This window comes from Elgaria multicarinata, chromosome 11 (assembly GCF_023053635.1).
Source record: "Elgaria multicarinata webbii isolate HBS135686 ecotype San Diego chromosome 11, rElgMul1.1.pri, whole genome shotgun sequence".
NCBI classification, from domain to species: Eukaryota; Metazoa; Chordata; class Lepidosauria; order Squamata; family Anguidae; genus Elgaria; species Elgaria multicarinata.
Genome location: NC_086181.1, coordinates 26,927,393 through 26,952,346, shown reverse-complemented (window position 1 = coordinate 26,952,346; position 24,954 = coordinate 26,927,393). Strand labels below are relative to the sequence as shown.

General features: G+C 42.1%; 2 protein-coding genes across 2 annotated transcripts in view; both read right to left on the bottom strand.

Moving 5' to 3' along the window:
• LOC134405625 (brain-specific serine protease 4-like) overlaps window positions 1–5,609 on the bottom strand; it is a 32,692-nt gene extending 27,083 nt beyond the window's left edge. The window contains exon 1 of the mRNA XM_063136867.1: window positions 5,581–5,609. Coding sequence (XP_062992937.1) covers window positions 5,581–5,609 — 29 coding nt within the window. The remainder of the gene's footprint in view (window positions 1–5,580) is intronic.
• A 12,219-nt stretch (window positions 5,610–17,828) lies between these two features.
• Window positions 17,829–24,636, bottom strand: LOC134405624 (serine protease 27-like). Its single transcript, XM_063136866.1, has 5 exons — window positions 24,579–24,636; window positions 23,565–23,727; window positions 20,383–20,657; window positions 19,066–19,235; window positions 17,829–18,002 (listed from the first exon to the last, which is right to left on the bottom strand). Exons 1-5 carry the CDS (start codon window positions 24,634–24,636, stop codon window positions 17,829–17,831), a joined length of 840 nt encoding a protein of 279 aa, XP_062992936.1.
• Window positions 24,637–24,954: the final 318 nt, after the last annotated feature.

Sequence of the window (24,954 nt, the reverse complement as noted above, 5' to 3'; positions counted from 1 at the left end):
AGAAGTATACAGAGAAAAGGACACACTGAAGATAAAGATGGAGAATTATATAGATAAACATATAAAGAAGGGTCTGATAGGGGAAGATAAAGATTTAATGGAAAGATATATTTCTCAAAGGGAAACAGAAGAAGCTATTGATAAATTGAAAGGGGGTAAATCCCCTGGTATAGATGGGTTGGGATTGGAGTACTATAAAACGTTTTAAAAAACATTGGTACCAAAATTATTGAAATTGTATAATGGGATAATAGAAGGAGATAAGATACCACCATCGTGGGAACAATCATTAATTATATTAATTCCAAATCCGGATAAGGACTTAACAGTCCCAGACTCTTACAGACCTATTTCTTTAATAAATCAGGATGCTAAAATTTTATCTGCTGTAATGGCAAGGCGGATGAATACAGTTATAGGTAATTATATTGGGGAGGATCAGTGTGGATTTATAGCGGGAAGACAAATGCACAATTTAGTTGGAAGAGCGTTAAATATAGTACAGGGGTTAAAAACAAACAAAGATAAAAGCAGGAATAATAGCTTTGGATATATTTAAGGCGTTTGATTATGAGAGCTGGCTAACACTAAAGATGATAATAGAAAAGATGGGGTTTGAAGATAGATTCGAAGGTTTAATTGGACAATTATACTCACAAAACAGCTTTAGTGATAAACGATGGAGTTACAGAAAAGATACAACTGGCCTGAGGAACAAGACAAGGACGCCCGCTCTCGCTGGTCTTATTTGTATTGGTCATAGAACTATTGGCGAACGTGATAAGAGATGATATTAGCATTGAGGGAGTAGGATGTAACAAAAAAATAAATAAAAATAAAAATGTTTGCAGATGATACATTGTTGACAATTAAGAATCTATTGGAGAAAATGGAAAGAATAAAATACCATCTGAAGGAGTTTGAAGAAGTGACTGGATTAAGAATAAATTGGACAAAATCAGAAATGATGCTATTTAATTATAATAAAAAGGAAGGGAAAGATTGGGAATGTAAAGAGAAGAATATGAAAATTAAAGAAATAATTAAAGATTTGGGAATTAAAATTACAAAAAAATTAGATGATTTAGAAAAAGAAAATCTAAATAATTTGAAAAAAGAAGTTATGGATAAATTAGAAAAATATAAAAGGCTAAATTTATCTTGGTTTGGAAGAATAGCTTTAGTAAAAATGAGGATTTTACCAAAGGTAAATTTTGTATTTAGAATGTTACCAATAAGAAAATCTGAAAAAGAATTAAAAAGTTGGCAAAATATTTTATATAATTTTTGCAATGGTGATAGGAAAGCGAGAATAAATTTAAAAAGGTGGTGTATAATGCAAAAAAGAAAAAAGAAAAAAAGGAGGGTTAGGACTCCCAAACTTAAAACTATATTACGTAGCTAATAGGTTGAGACACGTAGTAGAATGTATGATAGGATTAGGAGATTTAAGTTGGTTGAAGGATAGAAAGGGAGAAGATAAAGAATGGAAATTAGAAAATATATTTTTCTGAGAATATAATAAAAAATGGGGGGAAGAAATAGAGAACCCCCTTTTAAAAAATCACTGGGAAATATGGTGTGTATACAAAAAGGATTTACTTCCAAGCATTTCCCCAATAACACCAGTGATAATGCTACGGAATTTTCCAGGAAATTTAAAAGATAAGTTGGGGAAAACTTTAATAGAGAGGAATATAATGAAGCTAAAAGATTGGCTAGGAAAGATGAATACTCGAGAAGACTTAGAGGAGGCACTAAAGGAGAAAAAATTAAATTATTTTCAATTAGAACAATGGACGAAGAAATGGCTAAAGGATAGTGTAGAGTGACTACGAAATTTGAGGAGCTGATCTTAAAAAAAGAAATGGAGAAAGGGGAAAATAAAGTGATAAAAGGGTTAACGAGCAAAATATATAGAATATTAGTTGGGAAGGGGGAGACAGAAAGTATGGGTAAGTTGGTTTGGGAAACTGACTTGAAGGTACAAATAGGGCAACAGAGCTGGGAGGGAATATGGAAACAAAGAGTGTTGAGAAATATGTCTGTGAGGATAAAAGAAAATTATTATAAGATTATATGGAGGTGGTATCTAACCCCGGTGAGATAAAATAAAATAAATTAATGTGAATTTGTTCAAAAATTGTGGAAAATGGTGTTTAATGAGATAAAAGAAATTGTAGGAATGGAGATTGAAGAGACACCTATAGTGGCATTGTTATCATTACATGGAGAATTAAACTGTAATAAAGAGATAAAAGAATTGATAACGAATTTGCTGACGGCAGCAAGGTTAATGATATCTAGGAACTGGAAGGCTCAAGGGGATTACCATATAGAAGATTGGTATCAAGAGATATGGGACATTGCTATTAATGTTAAATTAACATGTAATATAAAATTGAGAAGAAGAATAACAAAAACGAATGACTTCGAGGGAATATGGAAACAGTTCCTAGAATTTGGTTTATCTAAGGGGAGTGGGAAACCACCTCCAGAAGAAACAATGAGATTTTGGAAACAGGAATAGATCCCGGGGTGCACTTTTATGTTAAGTATGACTATGTTAACACATTAAATTAGAAAATATGTTATTAAGGTTATTCAGCATTTCAGTATTATGTTGGTTTTTTTGTTATTGTATTGATGTATGTTTAAGTTTTGAAAAGAATAAAAACTATTTTAAAAAATGGCAAATACTATAAATGGGGATATAATTAAATCGGGATATACAAAAGTAACGTTTCCATAGTTCCGTTTTTCTATTGTTCCATATCAATGGTAGAAGCACATAGTCCTGAGAGGTGCTCAGGTAGTTTCTATACCTGATGACTTGCCTGATAGATGGGAACATTTGAGGATCTGGTGATATTTCTCACCAAGGTACTATATTGGTCAATTCACTGCCTGGCAAGATAGCTGGGCAGTGGCTGGGTGGGAATCTACACTGGTGTTATTATAACGTTTTTAATGGGTTACTGTGACGCATAGCGTCACGTGACCCGGGTCTCCAATGTTGTAAATGAGTCGTACTTACAGTTTCTGTTTCTTAGTTCCAGCGTGGCTGCAGCTCCATGTGCCCTGTTCAATCGTTAATTTTCCTGTCCGTTTCTCAGAGCTGCAGGGTTTGCTCCGCCCACTTCCTGTTCTCCTTCCTTGCCCCGTTTGCTATCTTATCTGCTATAGCAGATAAATTACACCAGCCTTATACTGTGCAGTCACTGACGATGATTTTTTTAAAAAAACATTTTCCCCCTCTTTGCAAAGGAGCTGTAGCTCCCTGCAGGAAAATTAACAAGGTTCCAAAGTCCAAAACTCATGACCAGCGGCGGCTGCAAAAAGCTTTCAGTGTGGTCTGCCATCCAAATCCTCACCAGAGCCATCCCAGCTTAGCTTCAGCAAAGGGGCTGGCTCCTGTGCGCTCAGGCAATTCCCTGGGACTTGGGTTAAGATGTTTTGGGAGGGAGGGAGTTTGTGTGTGCTTATGCCTTGCTCTGCTTTGCCAGCTAGAAATGAGGCAGGCAGTGGGTGGAGCAAATCCAGCAACGAAGGGATTGAACCATGTGCCCTGCTGTAACGTTATAGCTACAGACAACCGATACAGAGAGCCACGTTAGAAAGGGACACTAGCAACGTTATAAGACTAGTGTAGAACCGGCCTGGGTATTTACATGTAATAGCTGGGTATTTACATGTTTCTATAAAAACTCAGTGGCTCTGAGGTTAAGCTCAGGAAAAGGTCAGGGAAGCTCCTGGCTTCTCAAGTTAAACTGAGCAAACTTTACATTGCAAACACTATACAGTGGGATATAATTCGTGACAGGCATACAAAGGAAAAGTTATTGGAAGAGGAACCCAGGTGGTCTCTAAACTTGTTGGATGGGAACTGTTCAGGATCTGGACATACTTCTCATCAAAGGTCTATACTGGTCAATTTACTGACTGGCTAGATGACTGGGCATGTTTCTGTAGTTCCCGAATCAATGGAAGAAGCACATATGCAAATGCTTTTTCTCTTCTATAGCCACCCAGGGAAATATCCATGATTTCAGCAGGCTTTGATGCCTATGGTTCTGCTCCTTCATCTGGCACAAAACAGATTCTTGAGGCAAGGTTTGAGGGTGATGCCAATGAAACACTAATACTCATGAGCAGGATCTCCACTACTGCTTTATAATGGGTTATAATGGTATTGACAACTGTTTGGGCCCAGGACACATTCCATATACCATTTCAGACTGTTTTCTGTGGCCTCATCTACACCAAGCAGGATATTGCACTATGAAAGCAGTATGAAAGCGGTATATAAAAGGCTGGAGTCACACCAAGCAGGATATTAGCACTATGAACGTGGTAGATGGTCTGTGTCAATGGGCCCCAACCGTTGCCAGTGCACTTCAAAACCTCTATAAAGCAATAGTGTGGCTCTGGACTTTTATAGACCGCTTTCATACACTTTCATAGTGCAATATGCTGTAGTGCAATATGGTGCACTATGGTATAGATCTGGCCTTGGACAGCATGTATGAATCCTCCTGTAAAACCTCACATTGACATATGCTACTTACTTTTTAAAGCAGTGCGCTGCTGTCAACACCCACTGTTCAGCTATGAGGGAGCCCCCACATAAATACTTGGGACAAAAAACGAGGACTTGCCATGGCCACGACCCAGGAGAAGCTGGTTGGCCCCCAATTATTTTTGGAGAGATTTTTGGCTCGCCACAAACTAAGAAGACATAAGAGGATGTGTCATTATGATTTGCAATTTGAACAAAATTAAAATGTTACAAGAGATGGAACATGTCAGGGAAGAGAAGTTCTCAACTTGAACTAGCTTGCCAATAGATGTATGTAATTTTTTGGTCAAGACTAATAATACTTCTAGGTCATGGGGTTTTTCATACTGGCAAATTAAGGAACATTCATTGTCTTATTTTGAGGCCCAATCTTAGGAATACTTAATCACAAGTAAAACTCACTTTGTTCAGTAAGACTGCCGCCCCTGGAAGTGCATGTCATACCCCAAAGAGAGGGTCAGGCTTTTTAAATTTATTTTTTTACTTTAGCACATGGAATAGGCAGGGAAAGTTATAATTAAATATTGAAGTCTTAAACAATATAGGTGTTTTATCTTATTAACATACAATCTCTATCACATATGTGCAGAGAATATAGGCAACTGAGAAATCTCTTTCTGTATTTTTATTTTCTCCCGCACTATATTCTGACTAATCTGTTCCAGAAGTCGCTCACCAGGAATCCTCTCCTAATTGTATCTGACTTTAATGGATTCCACTTCCCTCGGGATTTAATCCAGACTTAGAACCTTTGAAATGTATGGAAATCAAGTTAGCCATGTCCCATTGATTTCAGTTGGTCTTCTCTTCGTATGCCTAAACCTGGATCCAACCCTCGGAATGCTCCTGTCCACCACATGCTTCTCTTCACCAACTTTCCAATTCATTATTGTGGTTGCTGAATTTAATTTCAGCATTTCTGCTTAAGCAGAATCCTCTGCACAATCAGCGACTCTGCTAGTTTGCATCTCCCTGGGCAGATCCCCACTGCCTCCACTCACCTTGGATCAAAGTCAGTTGTAGTAGCCATACAGTGAGCAAGGAAAACACAATGGGCATGGTTGCCACTTCTTCTGTACCCTGGTCCGAGTGGCTCTGCTCCTGTCAGATACAGAACATGGCTGCTTTACTTCTATCTCAATGTCTTTTGGTATCTGTGCTACAACACTTCATATCTAAGATGAAAGGGTAGGATTGGTGGACTCTAAAGACCGGTGCAATTAGGAAGTCCCAATCCCTGAATTCCCCAGTTTCCAGCAGAATCCCAAATCCTGGCTCTCCCCAACATGCCGAGACCTCCCATCTCTCCCATTCTGAATACTGGTATTGTCAAAGTTCCTGGTAGTATTCATGTATTCTAAACAAGTACACATGAGTAGAAAATAAATCATCTCCACCATCATCATCTATGGCACTTGATGAATAGTTCAAGGACTGGTTACCTGCACTCTGTAGTGGGATTGGAAATACAGTCTTTATTTGTTTATTTAATGATACAGGGCTTCACCCCTGCAGAATGCACTGGCTTGACCAAACACCCAAAGGAGCCCATACTGGCATGACACTGACACACCAACCCACAATGGGTGACAAGCTACACACTGTGCATTGTTTTACAGATATCCTACAGTGCAGGGTTGATGCACTTTTTTTTAATTACTTTTTTTTGCAAAAATGGTACCGGGAATCCCCCCCCCTCTTCCTGTCAAAGTACTGAAGTTCATGGTTGTCAGAGGAATCCATCCAAAGGGTGGCATTTGCCAGTCTTTCCGCATTTGCCTCTTTGGACATTGGCTTGCTTCTTCATGAGCTGACTTGATTTGAACTGAATCAAGTCTGGCTTATCATGGATTTTCCAGGATTTTTTCCACGTCAATAGAGTGTTGTACAAATCGTGACCACAATTTGCATAATTCGCACAAATTCTGATCATAATTCGCATAATTTGTATGGATCCTTTTCACAATCTACATAAATTATGGTGGGAAAATATGCAATTTCAGTTAATTACAGCTGGAATTTGAGAAAATTGTGGCTGCAATTCACACAACATTCAATTGATAAGGAAAAAAACAACCGAATTGGAAGAAGTCCCCAAACTCTGAAAAAACCAAGGCCTTGTGGGCAGTGGGGTTCTATTGGGCCCGAATAGGGGCAGATGTCCAAAGGATGAATATCCTTTCTCTCTTGACTGCAATTCCCATCATTCTTCACAATTGATTATGCCGGCTAGGGCTGATTGGAGTTGGAGTCCAATAACCTCTGGAGGGTCACAATTTGCCGACTCTTGCATTAGACCATCCTCCCCTCCCTTGGAGGAGGGGCATTTTCATCTTAGTATTGCTATTTCTCCATGCTGTGGCTGCTTTTAAAAGAGAAAAATTATGTAGGGAGATCCAATCATTATTTATTTATTTATTTATTTATTTATTACATTTATATACCGCCCCACAGCCAAAGCTCTCTGGGGGCCTTGCTAGACCTGCCGGCATAAGTCGGCAGGGAGGCGGGGCTATGGCGCACTAACTTTAATGCGCGCCGCCCAGCCTCCTAGATGGCTGACGCGCAGGGACGACGGAATCCCTGCAGCGTCGGCTTTTTTTAAAAAAAGGGCCCACGTGGGTCTCGAAGCCGCCGGAGAAGGTAAGTTTTTTTTTTACGTGGGATCAACCCCCCCCGGCGCGATGGGCACAGTGCTCGTATGAGCACTGTGCCATGTCCGTGGCATTTCGCGGCTACTCGCGAGTAAGTGAGTAGCTGCAAAAAGCCACGGACCTTCCTAGACGTTCCGCAGCCCCGGCCTGAGGCCGGGGCTGTGAAAAAGGCTTGCCATAAGTCACTTCGCTTATGGCGTGTTAGAGGAGGCCTCAGTGCGGCCTGGGGCCGGATTCCCCTGTGCGTCATCTGGACGCACAGCAGGGAAACCGGCTCTCAAAGCGCGCTAAGGCCTCGTCTAGCAAGGCCCTGGGTGGTTCACAAAAGCTAAAAACAGTAAACATTAAAAGAATACAAAATTTAAAAACCATCAGAATCATAAAAGCTACAGTATAAAAACAGCAGCATCCTTAGATCTTCTATGTAACATCTGGTTTCCCCCATTCAGAACTCTGCCCGTGCATCCCTCATATCCAAATGCCCCTTCCTGTCCCTTGCAATTCCTACCTGGTTCTTTCTTGGTCGGTCAGAAAAGACCCGCTAACCTTGGGCTGCTGTTTGTTTCTTGAAGGAAAGCACAGAGCCCTTTATAAATACCCTGGTGCATTCTTTATATGGTACAGCACTATTTGTCAAATACTCAGAACAAATAAATTAGCTTCCTGGTTTGAACAAAGAGCCATCTTCTGATTTCTTTTTTCTTTTTCTTTTTTTTAAAAAAGAAGAAGTCAAAATGACATTTCTCTTCTTCAAAATGACATTTCTCAAAAAAGAGTTCAATAATTAAAACCTACACTATCCTCTAGTGGGCCAATGTTTCTTCCGCCCTAAATGATAGGGTAATCATATACATGCCTTCTCTGACATACACACTTATCTGGGAGTAAGGGCCAATAGAAACAATAGGACGTATTTCCAAGGAAGCATGTATAGGTTTGTGCTGTTAATAAAAAACTTAAATTCCCCATATTTTAAAATATTATTCATACGTCTTAAATAAGCCGCATGAATTGAATGCAGTGCTAACTTGCTGGATCGATACATTATAGCTGTATCTAGTGGGCAGAGGTTGGGGAAGGCTGTTTGAGGTTACTTTTTACTTATGGGAAGCCAAGTGAAAACAGGTGGGCCTTCCATGGTTTGCTTGATTGGTCACTTTTTTTCTTTAAGTAAAGATCAGTCTTTGCAAGGTTGACCAATTCAACTGCAAAATTGCCTTAAAAGGAAGACGGGACTAACATTTTAAAGAGAACCTAGGGTGGACAGAATCAGATGTGGAGTTTGCCCAGGAGTTGATCTCCCTAGCATATGCTTTTCTGGTATGACACACCTTGACACATGCCCTGGATCTTTTGAGGTGGGACCTGGATCATTTTGAAGTGTCTCAATAATATCGTTTGTGTCATCATAAGTCTGTTTCTTCCTTGTTAGCTCCAGTAGTCTTGCATTGACTGGGAGAACTTAACATCCAGTCCTTTAGCAGGCCAGTAGGGGTTTATTATGAAATCAGCCATTTAAACTACAGGGAATACAACCACCCCCCTTTCCATCTCCGGGTTTGCTTATGTTTTTATTGTCTCTCCCTGCCTTTCTATTCCCCCACTCTTCATTTCACATACCTGTAACATCTAACGTGAAATTCCAGTACAGCAAAGAGGTATATATGGGTAGTAGATTGGAAACCACCCAGATTATGGCAACAGCAAAAATCCCAATAATTTCCATATAATTTCTATAGTTCTCATTAGGGTAGACAAAGAGACTGGGGAAAGGCATAATTCTAATATATCTATTGTTTCCCCTGTCTAAATCCCATGTAAGAGATTTATTAATAGCAAATAGCTCCATAGTCAGTGTTCCTTGTTAGGTGGGGCAGCCCCGTAAGTCACTGGTGGAGAGGATGTGAGGCCTGGGCAGGGGATGGCAAAAGTAGTGACCTTCCCTCTCACTCCTCCTCCATGCAGAGATTGTGTTAACTTACAAGAATGGGCTATGGAGAGGTCAGTTTTACAGAAGATGTAGTATGAACACTAGAAATTAAATAACTCGCATATTCTTGGTTTCATAAGAAAAATGACTGTTCAGGATAGACTGAACAAAAGTATATCAAAATTCTAAAACATCCAAAGCAGTATTCCATGCTGGGAGTTGTAGTCAGAGGCATGAAGAGGTGCTGAGAGGAAGAGCAAGTAGAGACTGGAGTCAACGAGGAGGCATAGTGAGCGGGTTGGCTTAATTTCAGTTTAGTGAGTAGTGAGTGCGTGGAATAAAGGAGCTTTAAGTATTTGTTTCTGCTGTTTTGGAATTATTGTAGTACAATAAAGTCACATTCATTGAAAATTTTGTATTTACACCAGGAATCAAATGACTGGCATATTCTTGGTTCGATAAGAAAAGGGGTCTGTTGAGGATAGACTGAACAAGAGGATACCAAAAGTCTAAAACATGCAAAATAATTTATGCTCTAATAAAGAAATTAATAGCTTGTGCGGCATTTGTTTTTCTCAAAAATTCAGTTTTCATCTCGTATCATGACAATGGCAATAGAAATAAACCGGTTTAGGAACAGAGTAAAAGCACATTACAATGCAACATAATCAAGTATTTAGGGAAACTGGTGAAGAGAACAACATGACCTCAACATCCTGTTGAGCTCAATGAGATTGAGTCCTTAACTTTGTAGGATATTTACTTTGTAGAATATTTACTGCATAATAGACTTCCTTTTGTAAACTTATAAAAATGCAAGAAAGCTTTCTAAATGGTAGATTCACAATACACCTTCTTAGAGAGAAGTAAAAATCGTATTTTGGACTAGGGTAGATATTTTATAGATCACCTTAATTTTTCTTTTTAATTTTACCCTTTAGCAATAAGACCCAATCCTGCTCTGCTCATCATAATAATTACAGGGGGGGGGGAATACTTATTTCTTACTGCTTTGTTATTGCCAGATGGGTAGAAAACACAAACGAAATTGAAAAGAACAAAGGAAAGTTCATCAGGTGATGTCTAACTCTAGGGCATAATATAAACTCCGATTATTTAACCCCTTCAAAGTTCATATAGGCTTCCCCCCTTTTCTTTAAAGATCAACTTCTCTTAAGTGATTGTAGCATGATTGTGATCATGAAAAATCCATCCTCCTTCAGGGAAAGTCTTGAGTAAGCACATTTATATCCCCCCCCCCCATATCATTAAGATCTCAGGGCGGCATACAGATTCCCAGGGCGGCATACAGATAATAGGAAGGGAAAAAGAAAGACGTGGGGTTTCGGTGAAGAATGGATCTCGGGATACTTTCTTCTCCAGCTAAACTGGAAAAATAGAAAAGAGGAAAAAAGAGAGAGAAATATTGAGGGGAAAGGAAAACAAATAAAACAATAGGGAAGGGAATTAGGGCGAAGGGTGAAGCCTTCTGAGAAGTGACCCTGTACATGCTTTTATATTGATCAGGGATGGGAGCATACTTTTTCACTATTTTCAATAATTGTAAGTCGTTTTCATCATGCACATCATTTTGGGAAAATACAAGTGAACATATAAATCATTCTGCTTTATATGAGTGCCCAAACTCTTTCTCACGGGAATGCTTGTCAGTGATTCTTTAATTGCCTTTTCCTTGCTTCATCAGCACACTCCATCTTCTACCACTACATTAAGGATGTATCATCTCCTATGCCAGTTCCCTGTCACAGGCTTCTTGTTTATAACCAATACAAAAGTTACACCATCGCAGTCATGGTTTATGTGGTCAATTTGACCCAGGCCGTTGCTAGACGAGGGTTTAGCCCAGTGCGAGGCCCGGGCTCCTTGCTGTGCGTGCAGATGATGCACAGGGGATCCCGGGGTCAGGCCGGGCTAAACCCTCCCTTGACCTGGGATAACCGGATCCAATTGTGGCCCGGTTTTTCCGCAGCCCCGGGCTGGTTCTAGCTGGTTCCGTGGTCTAGCTGGTTCCATGGCTTTTCCCGGCTGCTCGCTTACTCGCGAGTAGCCGGGAGAAGCTGTGCACGGGTCACAGCGCTACATAGGAGCGCTGTGCCCATCAGGCTGGGAGGAAAAACCATGGGGGGGAGATGGGGGATGGGGGGGAAGAGCGGACCCGGAGGGAGAGATGGGGGAAAAAGCGGAACCAGGGTGGGGAGATCATGGATGGGGGGGCAGAGGGGGCATCAGACATGGTGGGCAGGTGTTCGGGCGGGCGGGTGATTAGGTGGGCATGGCGAGTGGGGGGGCGGACGGGCGAGTGAGTGGGGGACGGGTGGGCGAGTGAGTGGGCGGGGGGGCATCAGACATTGGGGGAAATCGGGGGTAGGGGAAGCGGGGAACCCTTTATTTTTTTAAAAAAGACTTATCTTTTTGTTGGTGCGCTCCTGCGCACATGGCCCCTTTAAGATAAAAAAAATGGCCAACGCGACGGGGCTTTCTCTTACGCCATTGTGTGTTACGTCTAGCTAGGGGCCATGGCCCGCACTAGCTGCAGCGAGGCCTTGCCCCTACTCCCCACCGAATTATCAGGTAGGTCTAGCAAGGCCCCCAGAAGCAACTTCTCTTCCTTCCTCTGTTCATTTAATGAGTCTGCACTTTCCCACCATTGTTATCCACAGTAGTCCAATGTGGCTGCTCTAATATTTACTGAAGCAGGCAGTTCCTTGGGCCTAGCAGATCCATATTGACATTGGCTGCCATCGCTGCCACATAGTGTGACTTAAAACGGACTCTGTGTATTCTGTCAGATTCGTCACAAGGACTATGCCACTGATGTTCTTCTTATCACCCTTGCTGTGTCATCCTGAGCAGCTCTCTAGGTTCTGCTAAGCAGGAGAGGGCTATGTGTCAACTGTCTGCTATTACTGCAGAAGATGGCACCTGATACAAAGTTTTCAGTGTTGTTATCTCTTCAACACAAACTTGTAGAACCTTGTTGGCCAATTGTTTCTTTTTGGTAAACTAAAATAAACTAAACTTAAAAGTACCAAACATTGTTTCCCCATGGAGAAGTTTTGGTGTGAGAAGACTTGGGTGTTGATAGGAAGAGGGTGTTGATAGGAAGAGGGCTGCTTCAAAATCCTGATGATGTTGACATGGTACTTGGAGCAATGCAACCGGCCATGTGCCCTCTCAATTCTTGCCCCTCCTGGCTAATAAAAGCTAGCCAAGGGAGTTTGACTGGGTGGGTCCAGGGTGTAGTGAATGCTTCTCTATGGGAAGGGTGGTCCCTTCAGTAGTGTGACCACTCCTCAATCAACTCCTTGGGATGGGCATTGGAGGCACTGTGTTCTGGTGGTTCCAGTCCTACCTGTAGGGTTGATTTCAGAGAGTAACATTGGATGATAATTCTCAGCCCCCTGGCAATTAAGCTATGGGAGACCGTAACAGGGCACCCCCATAAAGCCTTGAGGGTGGTCATATGGGGATTTGGAGCAAACTTCCACAAGCATGTTGATAACACACAGCTCTATCTCCCCGTGACATCTCAATCAGGAGAGGCTGTGCAAGTCCTAGATCTGTGCCTAAACTCAGTAATGGACTGGATGAGGGACGATAAACTGAAGCTGAATCCTGGCAAGATGGAAACCCTGTGGGTGAGTAGTTCCCGAGTCCAGGAATTAGGCTCATTGCCTTTTCTGGATGGGGCTGCACTCTCTCTGAAAGGTCAGGTTCATAGTTTGGGCATACTCCTAGATCCATCATTATCACTGGAGGCCCAAGTGGCTGCGGCAACTTGGAGTGCCTTTTCCCAGCTTCACCTGGTTCGCCAGCTATGGCCTCTTCTGGACAGGAATAGCTCAGCCACAGTGGTACAGGCATTTTATTTATTTATTTGTTGTATTTTTATACCACCCAATGGCCGAAGCTCCCTGGGCGATTCATAAAACTTAAAACCATCCAAAGTATAAAACTAACAGCATAAAAACATTATATAAAATACAATATAAAAACACAACCAGATTAAAATCAACAGCGGTGCAGAAATACAAATTTAAAATACAAATTTAAAACAGCAAAGTTAAAATTGAATTTATAGATTGTTAAAATGCTGAGAGAATAAAAAGGTTTTCACCTGGCATCTGAAAGAATATACTGTAGATGCCATGCAAACTTCCTTAGTGAGCTAATTCCACAGCTGGGGTGCCACAGCAAAGAAGGCCCTCCTCCTTGTAACCTCAAGACTGGATGACTGCAATGTGCTCTATGTGGGGCTGCCCTTAAGACTGCTCCAGAAGCTGGAGCTAGTGCAGAACGCAGCAGCTCGGCTGGTGTCAGGAGCTGCCTCTTTTCTGCATATAACTCCTTTATTGAAGGAATTGCACTGGCTTCCTATTGGCTACTGGGCCAGGTTTAAGGTTTTGGTACTAGTGTACAAAGCCCTAAATGACTTGGGATCAGGATACCTGAGACAGCACCTTCTCCTTTACTGTCCTGCCTGATCACTGAGGCCATTGGAGGGCGTGCTCCTGGTGGTTCCACCTGGACCAGTGGACCGATCGGAATCCACACGGAGAAGAGCCTTTAGTGTAGTGGCTCCTTCTCTGTGGAACTCTGTGGAAATAAATAAATAAATAAGTGTGGTGACTAGAACTCTGCACAATATTCCAAACGTAGTTATACCATAGATTTGTTTAAGGGCATTATGATCTTGGCAGGTTTAGTTACTAATGGATAAAATAGCAAAGTGGAATTTCCTGGGATTTATTTATTTATTTATTTATTTATTTATTTATTTATTTATTTATTACATTTATATACCGCCCCACAGCTGAAGCACTCTGGGCAGCTTACAACAGTTAAAAATAGTAAACATTAAAAAGTATACAAGATTTAAAAAACCATCAGAAACATAAAAACAGTATAAAAACAACAGTATCCATTTAAAAAACAACAATTTCTCATCATCTGCACTCCAGATCAACTTTTTCATTCTGTAATCCACCACATACCCTGGATTCTTTTCTTAGTCAGTCACTGCCAACTTACATGTTGCTTTCTATGGGTTCCATTATAGAATTGAGAGGTGCTTGTAAGATGAGTCCTGCTGCGTCAGGGCTTTTGTTTTTAAACAGTGTTTAAACACCAAAAGAGGTCCACATTATTTTTATTGGAGAAACGAGGGTTCTTATGATTACAATGTGTTGAAGTTTATCTCTCTTTAAAACAAACCTTCTCCCCCTTTTGTCCCAAGGTGCAGTATTTTCAACGCAATCCAGAAGTTATACTGCATGGAAATGGCAAGACATAAAATTACCACCATGGTGGTAAAATGAAGAAATCCAGGGTGTAAGGTTAGATAGCCCAAGGAGAATGATCTGTGGACTGTGTCATGTGCCACATGAGGTTTGTTGTTGTTTATTCGTTCAGTCGCTTCCGACTCTTTGTGACTTCATGGACCAGCCCACGCCAGAGCTTTCTGTCGGCTGTCGCTCCCCCTAGCTCCCCCAAGGTCAAGTCTGTCACCTCCAGAATATCATCCATCCATCTTGCCCTTGGTCGGCCCCTCTTCCTTTTGCCTTCCACTTTCCCTAGCATCAGCCTCTTCTCCAGGGTGTCCTGTCTTCTCATTATGTGGCCAAAGTACTTCAGTTTTGCCTTTAATACCATTCCCTCAAGTGAGCAGTCTGGCTTTATTTCCTGGAGTATGGACTGGTTGGATCTTCTTGCATTATAACAACAACAACAACTACTACTACTACAACAACCACCTTCTTGTAAATTGGCCCAGCGTCTGCTGATATTCACATGTTTGTTGAGATTCTCAAAGCACTCTAAAAGGCTAGTGACACCGGATGTCTTTCACAAAATGGAAGCAAGAGAATGGGCATCTCTTATTTTACCATTTGCCTTATCGATTGAAGCCACAACTGTGGCTCCAATAATACAGATATGAATCAGAACAAGCTATGAGTTGGAATTTGGTTGACAAATTTGGTTTTTGGAGATTCACACATCCATCAATCTCTTCAATGAAGGTCCTTGAAGCATGGGAGAGAGAAGGTGGATCTTCTCACAGACAGTTATGACATAATATGGCCTGCTAGTGACTATAGTGGGCTGCCCGGAATAGGAGTCAGCATCGGTTGGGCATAGAACTCCTCTTCCTGGGCTGTTATCCAAGGTAGCTACAACAAAACACATACCTGACAATGGGAGGCAAAGGTGATCTCTCCCTGATTCTTTGTGTCTCTCAATTACATAATTATGAAGTGGAGCACTATGACTGGATGGGCTCAGAAAGGTCTCTGAGTGTTTGAGGAAGTGGGCATCTGCTTGGAACATCACATGTCTCATTTTTAGACACAGAAGTGAATGCACACATTATCTCATGGGCATGAGGTCAGCTGTATGTTTTAGACGTTTACAACATGCTTCTCACCTGAAAACCATTTGACATTGATGATATCCACTCTTGAAAGTCCCTGAAGATCCCCTTTCCCCCTTTCTTATTTGAAAAAAGGTCTAGCAAATGAGGAGAGTGGGGGTGAGGAGAGACTTTAGGCCAGCCCTATGCATGACTGGCTGTTGCAGAGAAAAGGAACATAGGGTCAGTGGTGTAGTGGTACATTTTGAAAGGCAGGCGCTCATCATGATAGTCCCCATAGCCATGCCCCCAAGGAGATTCCACATATTCATGCGGTTTTGTTGAGCCATATCAATAAACCAGTTCCAGCAGTTGTCATCTCCACCAGGAGCAAAACTTTTGTAAAGATAATGGGTCTTAATTGCCCATTCATGACCAAAATACTCTGCATTAGAACAGGGATAACTCACAACAATATATCTATATCTATATATATCTATATATCTCCCTACGAAATCCCATTTCCCTGAGTTACTGTGAGGGTTTAGCATTTGTCATAATTGTTCCTGCTAATCAAAAAGTATAGGCTCCACCAAACCACTGTGTGGGATACAGCAGGAAAAGGTCAAAATGTGTAAAGGAATGGAGGCGATTTGTTAGGGCAGACATGATAGTGCAAGAATAAGGATGTTATTGATTCACAAGCATGTTCCTATTTCCGTCTGTGAAGTGTCAGATGGGAATGTACATAGCATGATGTATCTTGACCTGATTGCAAAGTGGAGAGGATTTGATAGTGGAAATTGTTTCAGAAGTGAAATATACAAGAACAAGATACAAGAATACACAATCTCCTTCTTTATGTTTCATTGCGATGTTGCGAGAATCTAGCTATATATTTCAATTATGCTTCGAACTGATGGTGTGCAAAAGTTCTCAAACAAGGTATTTACTCAAAGGAAATGAAAAACAACAAGAACAACAACTGGGAAGCTGGTCCAATTGGCCATTTTGATGAGCCTTTAATCATTCTACATTTCCAGTTTCTAAAACTGATCTTACATAATAATATAGAAATAATGAAAGAGAGGACAAAGAAAAAATTATCATGCAAAGATTGAAAGAAGTAAAACAGTGATTGCATAAAATTTTATTGATTATGGGAAATCATGTATATTGGATGAAGAAATCTCCTTGAATCTCATATTTTAGAAATATAAAAGTGACAGAGCAATCAGGGAGAATGATGACATGAATCTACCACCTCCTTCACAGCCATGCTGGTTTACAACAGCCAAGGCGAATGGTCTTTGGGTGTGTCTGTTCTTTTTCTTTTTCTGGGTGGAACAGTTTTTTTTAAAAATGTTCCTCCCATGGGTCATAATAGGAAGGAATTTTGTGGGCAGCTTCAAATTTGCATATGTGGGGCCAAAATTAGCTGCTCTTGGAACAGAGGAGCTTTGGATCTGGATGCTCCATCACTGGTTCTGGCCCACCCAAGAATGACCATTTGCAAAGCTTTCCTTCTGATCTACTGAGCAGAAGTAGTAACTGATCTGCTTAGCCTGTAGTAACTTTCCACCTCTGTGGTGGTAATGGAGCCCCACTCCAATGGGATTGTTTTCAGCAAGTGGAGGCTGATGGAGGACACCCCCAAAGCATTGTAACCCCTTCTTGCCATTCAAAATGGGATGTTGGGATTGTTCTCAAAATCTCAAGGATGATTATTGTTATTATTATTATTACTATTATTATTATTATTATTATTATTATTATTATTATTATTATTATTATTGACTAAAATATTACCTTTAGCATAATGTAGATCTATCCTAATTGTCCTGGCTCCTGACCAGAGTCCAGGGGTGGATGAAACATTCTAAGCTTTTTCTCCAAGTATTAATGCCCAGGTTTCTTTTTTTTTTAATAACCCATAGCACTTTATCCATGACCAAATTGTTTTATAAAGATTTAAATCATCAATCCAGATGCACCCAAATTAATCAGACAGATGGCTGTTGGTGGTATGGGTCCCTGAATCTGTACCCTGTTGCAAGTGGTCATTTTGGACATATTTAAACAGAGTCGCACCGGGAACCTGCATGATGATATTCCACGCAGTCAGTTGGCAGGCTGAAAGAAGAGAGTCACAGGAAGACATGGCACAAGAGGCATCAAGAGGAATGTCACAGGAGGGATAGTGCAAAGGAGAGCAAGAGGAGGGTCACAGTGGAGGTGTTGTGCCATCCACCATTCTTCCCACCCCATTAGCAGTCGTCATGGAGGTTTTCGTCATCATGGAGCTGTTTGCAGGGCACCAGTCGTTGCTTGAATCCACTTGAAATAGGCAGGTACTGAAGTGTAGACACCAGGGTGTTTGGGCTCAGCACACCCTGTTCCCCAACTCACAACCCCAACTTGAGTCCAACCTCCTTCACGTTTGCAAACCAAGGGTCCACCGGAGTCCCCCTGCAGAGAGAGACGATGGGAGATAGCACATGAGTGACAACAGATTTTAAACACTCTGAGCTTAGATTCAGTATACAGAACATGTGAGGGATCTGGAATAAATTTTCTACCTCCCTTCAGACACATACTGGGAAGGTGATCATAGGCAAGACATTATCTCAGCCCCCTGCCACCCACATCTGTGATGTGTTCCGTATAAGCCTTCGAGGGTGACATGAGAAAGGGCCTTTTGGTGGCTGCTCCCAGGCTGTGGAACTCCCTCCCAAGGGAAGCTAGGTTCCCTCCCTCTTCGCTGTCCTTCCACTGGCAGGCAATGGCCACTTTATTTAGGAAGGCCTTAGGTGTGGGTCTGTTGGGTTGTGTGCTGTTTTTATTCTGTAATTTTTATGTTTTATTGTATTTTAATGTACTCTTCTATAGTTTTAATCAAGTTTAATTGTTTCTTTAAGCCACATTGAATGCCATTTTAGATAGAAAAATGGGGTATCAATCCATCCATCCATCCATCCATCCATCCATCCATCCATCCAATCAAAGAATTGCTGGAAAAGTTGTTAATGATTGTTTTTCAAAAAACAATAACTATTTTTTATGCAAAATGTGGTCAACAAGTTTGACTTTAGAAGAGGCATTCACTCCTGTGTCCAAGGGAAGAAGAGGGTGCAAGTCTTGCATGCAGACGATGTGATCAATTGACCAAGATTTAATTTTATTTGGTGACAACCTTAGATCATCATCATCATCATCATCATCATCATCATCATCATCATCATTATCAATAATAAACTTTTGAGAACTTGAAAAATGGAGATGTACCATCATCCAACTACACCAAATGCAGAAAGAAATCCATTTCAGTTTAATTAATCCATATTCCATTTTAAATGGCAGCTGCTCTCTTCTCAGAAAAGGAAGGAGGCCTGAATTCTTAGAATTCCTCAACTGTGTATTTCTGAACATTTTTGTGTGTGCATCTGGCCACTCTAGGATTGCACTATCATTACTCTCTGGTGTTTCACCACAGGGAATGCCTGTATGAAGGACATGTTATGGAACATCATACCGAGCAGGAATCCTTCCCTCCTTCTGGATAACCAGCGCACAACATTCCAGGCGTGACAGGATCCATGGGATTGCTATCAACGGGGGCACTGTTATAGAGATCGTTGCAGGCTGACCGGTTTATGAGTGGTACCTTCAGTTCTTGGAGGGTTTTGGGATATGGCAAACTCACTGTAGGAGAGAAAACTGGAATATTGACTTGAAATGCAGAGGGAGGAAAAATACATCATTGGAGCAATGGGTGCACTATGGAAGGACATACAGGGCTCATCTACACCAAGCAGGGTATTCCAGTATGAAAGACGTATGAAAGTGGCATATAAAAAGCAGGAGCCACACTACTGCTTTATAGCGGTATTGAAGTGCCGTGCAGGATCTACACTACTGCTTTATAGTGGGACTGAAGTGCACAGAAAAGTGTTGGGGCCCACAACACATCTACACCAACCAGGATATAGCACTATGAAAGTGGTATGAAAGCGGTATATGGCATGTGTCAATGAGCCCCAACAGTTGTCAGTGTGCTTCAGTATCACTATAAATATATTGCTCCATGCTTCTCCATCTGAAGGTTTCTTTCTCCCCCAGGCATGTCTGACCTTTCTTCCTTGTTCCCCATATTGCATCTGGAACTCCATCCCTGAACACCTTCCATTGCCACTCCATCTCTTCCTTCACAGACCTCCCCGAAAGCCTCCTTTTCTCTGAAGATTTTGGAGACCACTCATGACAGGGCAGCCATTTTGGGCAGCTTCCCTCTTGTAACCCTGACATGTGCTCCTCCTGGCCTGTTTGGATGGGTTATGATGGGAAGATCTCCTTCCCTGTGGATCTTGCCCTACCCTTTGAGCCCGGTTTGTTCACGGTCCCGGGCTGAGCCTGCGGCCATGGAATGTGTGGCCGGACATCATGGTTTGTCCCAGTTCCTCGCGAGGAGCCAGGTCCCATGCACAGGGACTGCACCCATGGGTGGGGCGGGGTGGAGTGAGCCGGGGAAATAAGGTGGTTATTTAAAGAAAAACTTACCTTTTCTGCACTAGCACTTGTGTGCATCTTCTCATTTAAAAAAACAAAACAAAATGGTGGGTGCAATGCCTTTTCCTCTGAGATCGTCTCACATTGTGTGTAAGAGGGGGAATCTCGTGATAAAAACCATGCGAGATCTTCACCCCTCTGTCACGCAATAACAGGTAGGTCTAGCTAAGGCCCGTAAGGACCTTGGGGAAGGGATCTATCCCCCCTCCTATTGTAAAACACCATAACTGATGATCTGAACATCAGCAGAGTCTGAGTGAGCACCGGAAAGATGATTACCCACCTCCATCTTTAATTTCTCCCCATCCAGTGACCCAGCAGTCTGCATCCATGGGGACTTCTTCCAAAGAGTGGGGCAGGCTGATGGGGTGGATGTAGTCTGTGAATTCCACAGGATGCTTCAGTTTAACCAAAGCAATATCCGCAACGGTGTAAATGCCCATATTGAAGTCAGGATGGATTTCAATCTGCTCCACATCAGAATGTATCACACTATGTGAGGGGTTTGAAAGCTGATAGGCACCCAGCAGGACTTTATAATCAGAAGTATTATTACACCTGTGAACACAAGAGCCAAATGCAGCAAGAGCTTGCAAAGCTGGGGCTATTTATTGTTTCTGTGAAATATGCAAGACCTCAGCCCCCCTCCCCCCTATTTACACCCTGCCTTGGCTGATAGTGAAACTATATTAAACATGGGAGCTCAATGAGTGGGAATTCATCCATTTGGCAGAACAATCCAATATCCTAATAATGCGGAGGGCTGGGTAGGAATATTCACCACTGGTGTCCGAAATTGTGCTGCGTTCCATTTCACCTCTAGGGTTGTTTTTGTTCACCAAACCACATAGGAACAACCAAAATTTGGTACAAAAGAGAACTTCAAAATGGGGAGCCTTAAAACAAGGGGTTCCTATAAGACCTGACATAGGCCATAGCTAGATGGGGCTTTATCCCGGGATGATCCCTGGGATCACCCCTGTGTGTCCACATGATGCACAGGGGATACCGAGATCAGGGAGGGATGATCCCTCCCTTGCCCCAGGAAATAGCCCTCCCTTTTGGCCCTGTTTTTTTCACGGTCCCGGCCAAGTGCTGCAGGTTGACTCAGCTCCGGGCGATTCCTCGCGAGGAACCGGGAGCTGCACATGGGGTGCAGCGCTCCTCAGGAACACTGTGTCCATCGGGTGTAGGGTGGGGAAGCAGGGAAAGTATTTTAAATTTTAAAAAATACTTAACTTTTGCACACAAGTGTTTGTGCATTGCTGGTCCTTTAATCCCCTCCCCAAAAATGGTGGGCACGACGCCTCTCCTTCTGAGGTCGTCGTGCATTGCGTGTAAACAGAGGAGGGATCTCGCATTCAACACAATGTGAGATCGTCCCTTCTCCGTCGCAGGATAACAGGTAGGTCTAGCTAAGGCCATACATTGAAGTAAATGATAGACAAAGAGGGGGTCAAGGAAACTGGGGAAAAGGAGGCAAGGAAGTGAGTTTCTAGGAACCCAAAAGGTTGTTGAAGTGGTCGTGCTTTTCTCAAGATTGGGAAGGTGCAGATAGGTAGGACAGCACCACAGTGCATTCTTTTCTTGTTGCACTGCCACTGAACGCTACCACTGCACTCATATGGAGGAGGGAGGCTCCCTGAATGGCCCCACAGGTTTAACCTTGTTACTTCCACATCAGGGACTTGATGTTTCACTCAGTGGGAGCTTTGGTAGTGGGGTAAAGCTGCTGCTATGGGTGTACAAGGACAATGGACCCATCTAGGCAAACAAGGAAACAAAGTGGTTCAAGAAAACAATGGAAAGACTGAGGCCCTGGAAAATTGGATAGGTGCCAGAGTGGAGTAATGGGGATCACGGTGAGAAGGGACCGCGATGAACCTCTTTGGAGACACAGTTAAACGTGGGGCTGAGCTGTATCCATGAATGGAAGAGATGCCAAAGCAAAAATTAAGTATCTGAAATCAAGAGATTTCTAGGTTTCAGGACAAAGAGCAAAAAAGACTCAAGCCGGAACTCACCAAGCAGAATATAACACTTTGAAAGTGGTATATGGAATGTCTCATGGGCAACAACCATTGTCTGTGCACTTCAAAACTGTTACAAACCTGTAGCGAAGATCCTGCTTCAGTGCCTCTGTGTCTCGGCTTTGGGTAAGGCTTAGCAAACAGAACAATAGTTTGAAAAATGCAGGGAATTTCCTTGCTTCTGAAGGTAAATCTACCTGGCTTTATATGGCAAATACTATAAATGGGGATATAATTAACGTATACAAAAGAAACGTTTCCATAGTTCCATGTTTCTATTGTTCCATATCAATGGTAGAAGCACATAGGCATGAGGGGTGGAGATGTAGTTTCTATACCTGATGACTTGCCTGATAGACGGGAACAATTAAGGATCGGGCAATATTTCTCACCAAGGTTCTACATTGGTCAATTCACTGGCTGGCAAGATAGCTGGGCAGTGACCTTAGAGGCATTTACATGTGTCTGTAAAGACTCAGTGGCTCTGAGGTTAAGCTCAGAAAAAGCTCAGGGAAGCTCCTGGCTTCTCAAGTTAAACTATGGCCATGGCTAGACCTGGCCTATATCCCACGATCATCCCTTTGCATCCGAATGACACACGGGATCCCAGGAGCAGGCAGTGATGAACCCTCCATTTGCCTGGGATAATCCTTAGGTCTAGCTATGGCCCAAGCTAACTTTACATTGCAAACATTATACAGTGGGATATAATTTGTGATGGGCATATAAAGGAAAAGTGATCATGAGAGGTACCCAGGTGATTTCTAAAGCTGTTGGATGGGAACTCTTCAGGATCTGGACATACTTCTCATCAAGGGTCTGTACTGGTCACTTTACTGACTGGCTAGATGACTGGGCATGTTTCTGTAGTTCTATATCAATGGAAGAAGCACATATGCAAATGCTTTGTCTCTTCTACAGCCACCCAGGGAACTATCCATGATTCCAGCAGGCTTTGATGCCTATGGTTCTGGCACAAAATGGATTCTTGAGACAAGGTGTCAGGGTGATGTAATGAAACACTAATACTCATGAGAAGGATCTCCACAACTGGTTTATATTGGGTTATAATGGCATTGACAACTGTTTGGGCCCAGGACACATTCCATATACCATTTTCAGACTGTGGCCTCATCTACACCAAGCAGGATATTGCACTATGAAAGCAGTATGAAAGCGGTATATAAAAGGCTGGAGTCACACCAAGCAGGATATTAGCACTATGAAAGTGGTGGTAGATGGTCTGTGTCAATGGGCACCAACAGTTGCCAGTGCGTTTCAATACCTCTATAAAGGAGTAGTGTGGCTCTGGGCTTTTATAGACCGCTTTCATACCACTTTCATAGTGCAATATGCTGTTGGTGTAGATCTGGCCTTGGACAGCATGTATGAATCCTCATGTAAAACCTCACATTGACATATATCTGCTACTTACCTTTTAAAGCAGTGCGCTGCTGTCACCACCCACTGTTCAGCTATGAGGGAGCCCCCACAGTGATGCTTCTCGTGACGATAAATGCTGACTTGCCATGGCCACGACCCAGGAGAAGCTGGTTGGCCGCCAAGAATTTTTGGAGAGATTTTTGGCTCACCACAAACTAAGAAGACATAAGAGGATGTGTCATTATGATTTGCAATTTGAACAAAATTAAAATGTTACAAGAGATGGAGCATGTCAGGGAAGAGAAGTTCTCAACTTGAACTAGATTGCCAATAGATGTATGTAAATTTTTGGTCAAGACTAATACTCCTAGGTCATGGGGTTTTTCATACTGGCAAATTAAGGAACATTCATTGTCTTATTTTGAGGCCCAATCTTAGGAATACTTAATCACAAGTAAAACTCACTTTGTTCAGTAAGACTGCCACCCATGGAAGTGCATGTCATACCCCAAAGAGAGGGTCAGGCTTTTTAAATTTATTTTTTTACTTTAGCACATGGAATAGGCAGGGAAAGTTATAATTAAATATTGAAGTCTTAAATAATAAATAGGTGTTTTATCTTATTAACATACAATCTCTATCACATATGTGCAGAGAATATAGGCAACTGAGAAATCTCTTTCTGTATTTTTATTTTCTCCCGCACTATATTCTGACTAATCTGTTCCAGAAGTCGCTCACCAGGAATCCTCTCCTAACTGTATCTGACTTTAATGGATTCCACTTCCCTCGGGATTTAATCCAGCCTTAGAACCTTTGAAATGTATGGAAATCAAGTTAGCCATGTCCCATTGATTTCAGTTGGTCTTCTCTTCGTATGCCTAAACCTGGATCCAACCCTCGGAATGCTCCTGTCCACCACATGCTTCTCTTCACCAACTTTCCAATTCATTATTGTGGTTGCTGAATTTAATTTCAGCATTTCTGCTTAAGCAGAATCCTCTGCACAATCAGCGACTCTGCTAGTTTGCATCTCCCTGGGCAGCTCCCCACTGCCTCCACTCACCTTGGATCAAAGTCAGTTGTAGTAGCCATACAGTGAGCAAGGAAAACACAATGGGCATGGTTGCCACTTCTTCTGTACCCTGGTCCGAGTGGCTCTGCTCCTGTTAGATACAGAACATGGCTGCTTTACTTCTATCTCAATGTCCTTTGGTATCTGTGCTACAACACTTCGCATCTAAGATGAAAGGGTAGGATTGGTGGACTCTAAAGACCGGTGCAATTAGGAAGTCCCAATCCCTGAATTCCCCAGTTTCTAGCAGAATCCCAAATCCTGGCTCTCCCCAACATGCCGAGACCTCCCATCTCCCCCATTCTGAATATTGGTATTGTCAAAGTTCCTGGTAGTATTCATGTATTCTAAACAAGTACACATGAGT

Excerpts from the sequence above, each read along its gene's own strand:
- LOC134405624 (XM_063136866.1), bottom strand. The coding sequence starts at position 24,636 with ATGCCCATTGTGTTTTCCTTGCTCACTGTATGGCTACTACAACTGACT. Across the intron at positions 20,658-23,564 it reads GCAGCGCACTGCTTTAAAAG|GTGTAATAATACTTCTGATT; the intron begins GTAAGTAGCAGA and ends TTGTGTTCACAG. Across the intron at positions 19,236-20,382 it reads GGGAGAAATTAAAGATGGAG|TGAGTTTGCCATATCCCAAA; the intron begins GTGGGTAATCAT and ends TCTCTCCTACAG.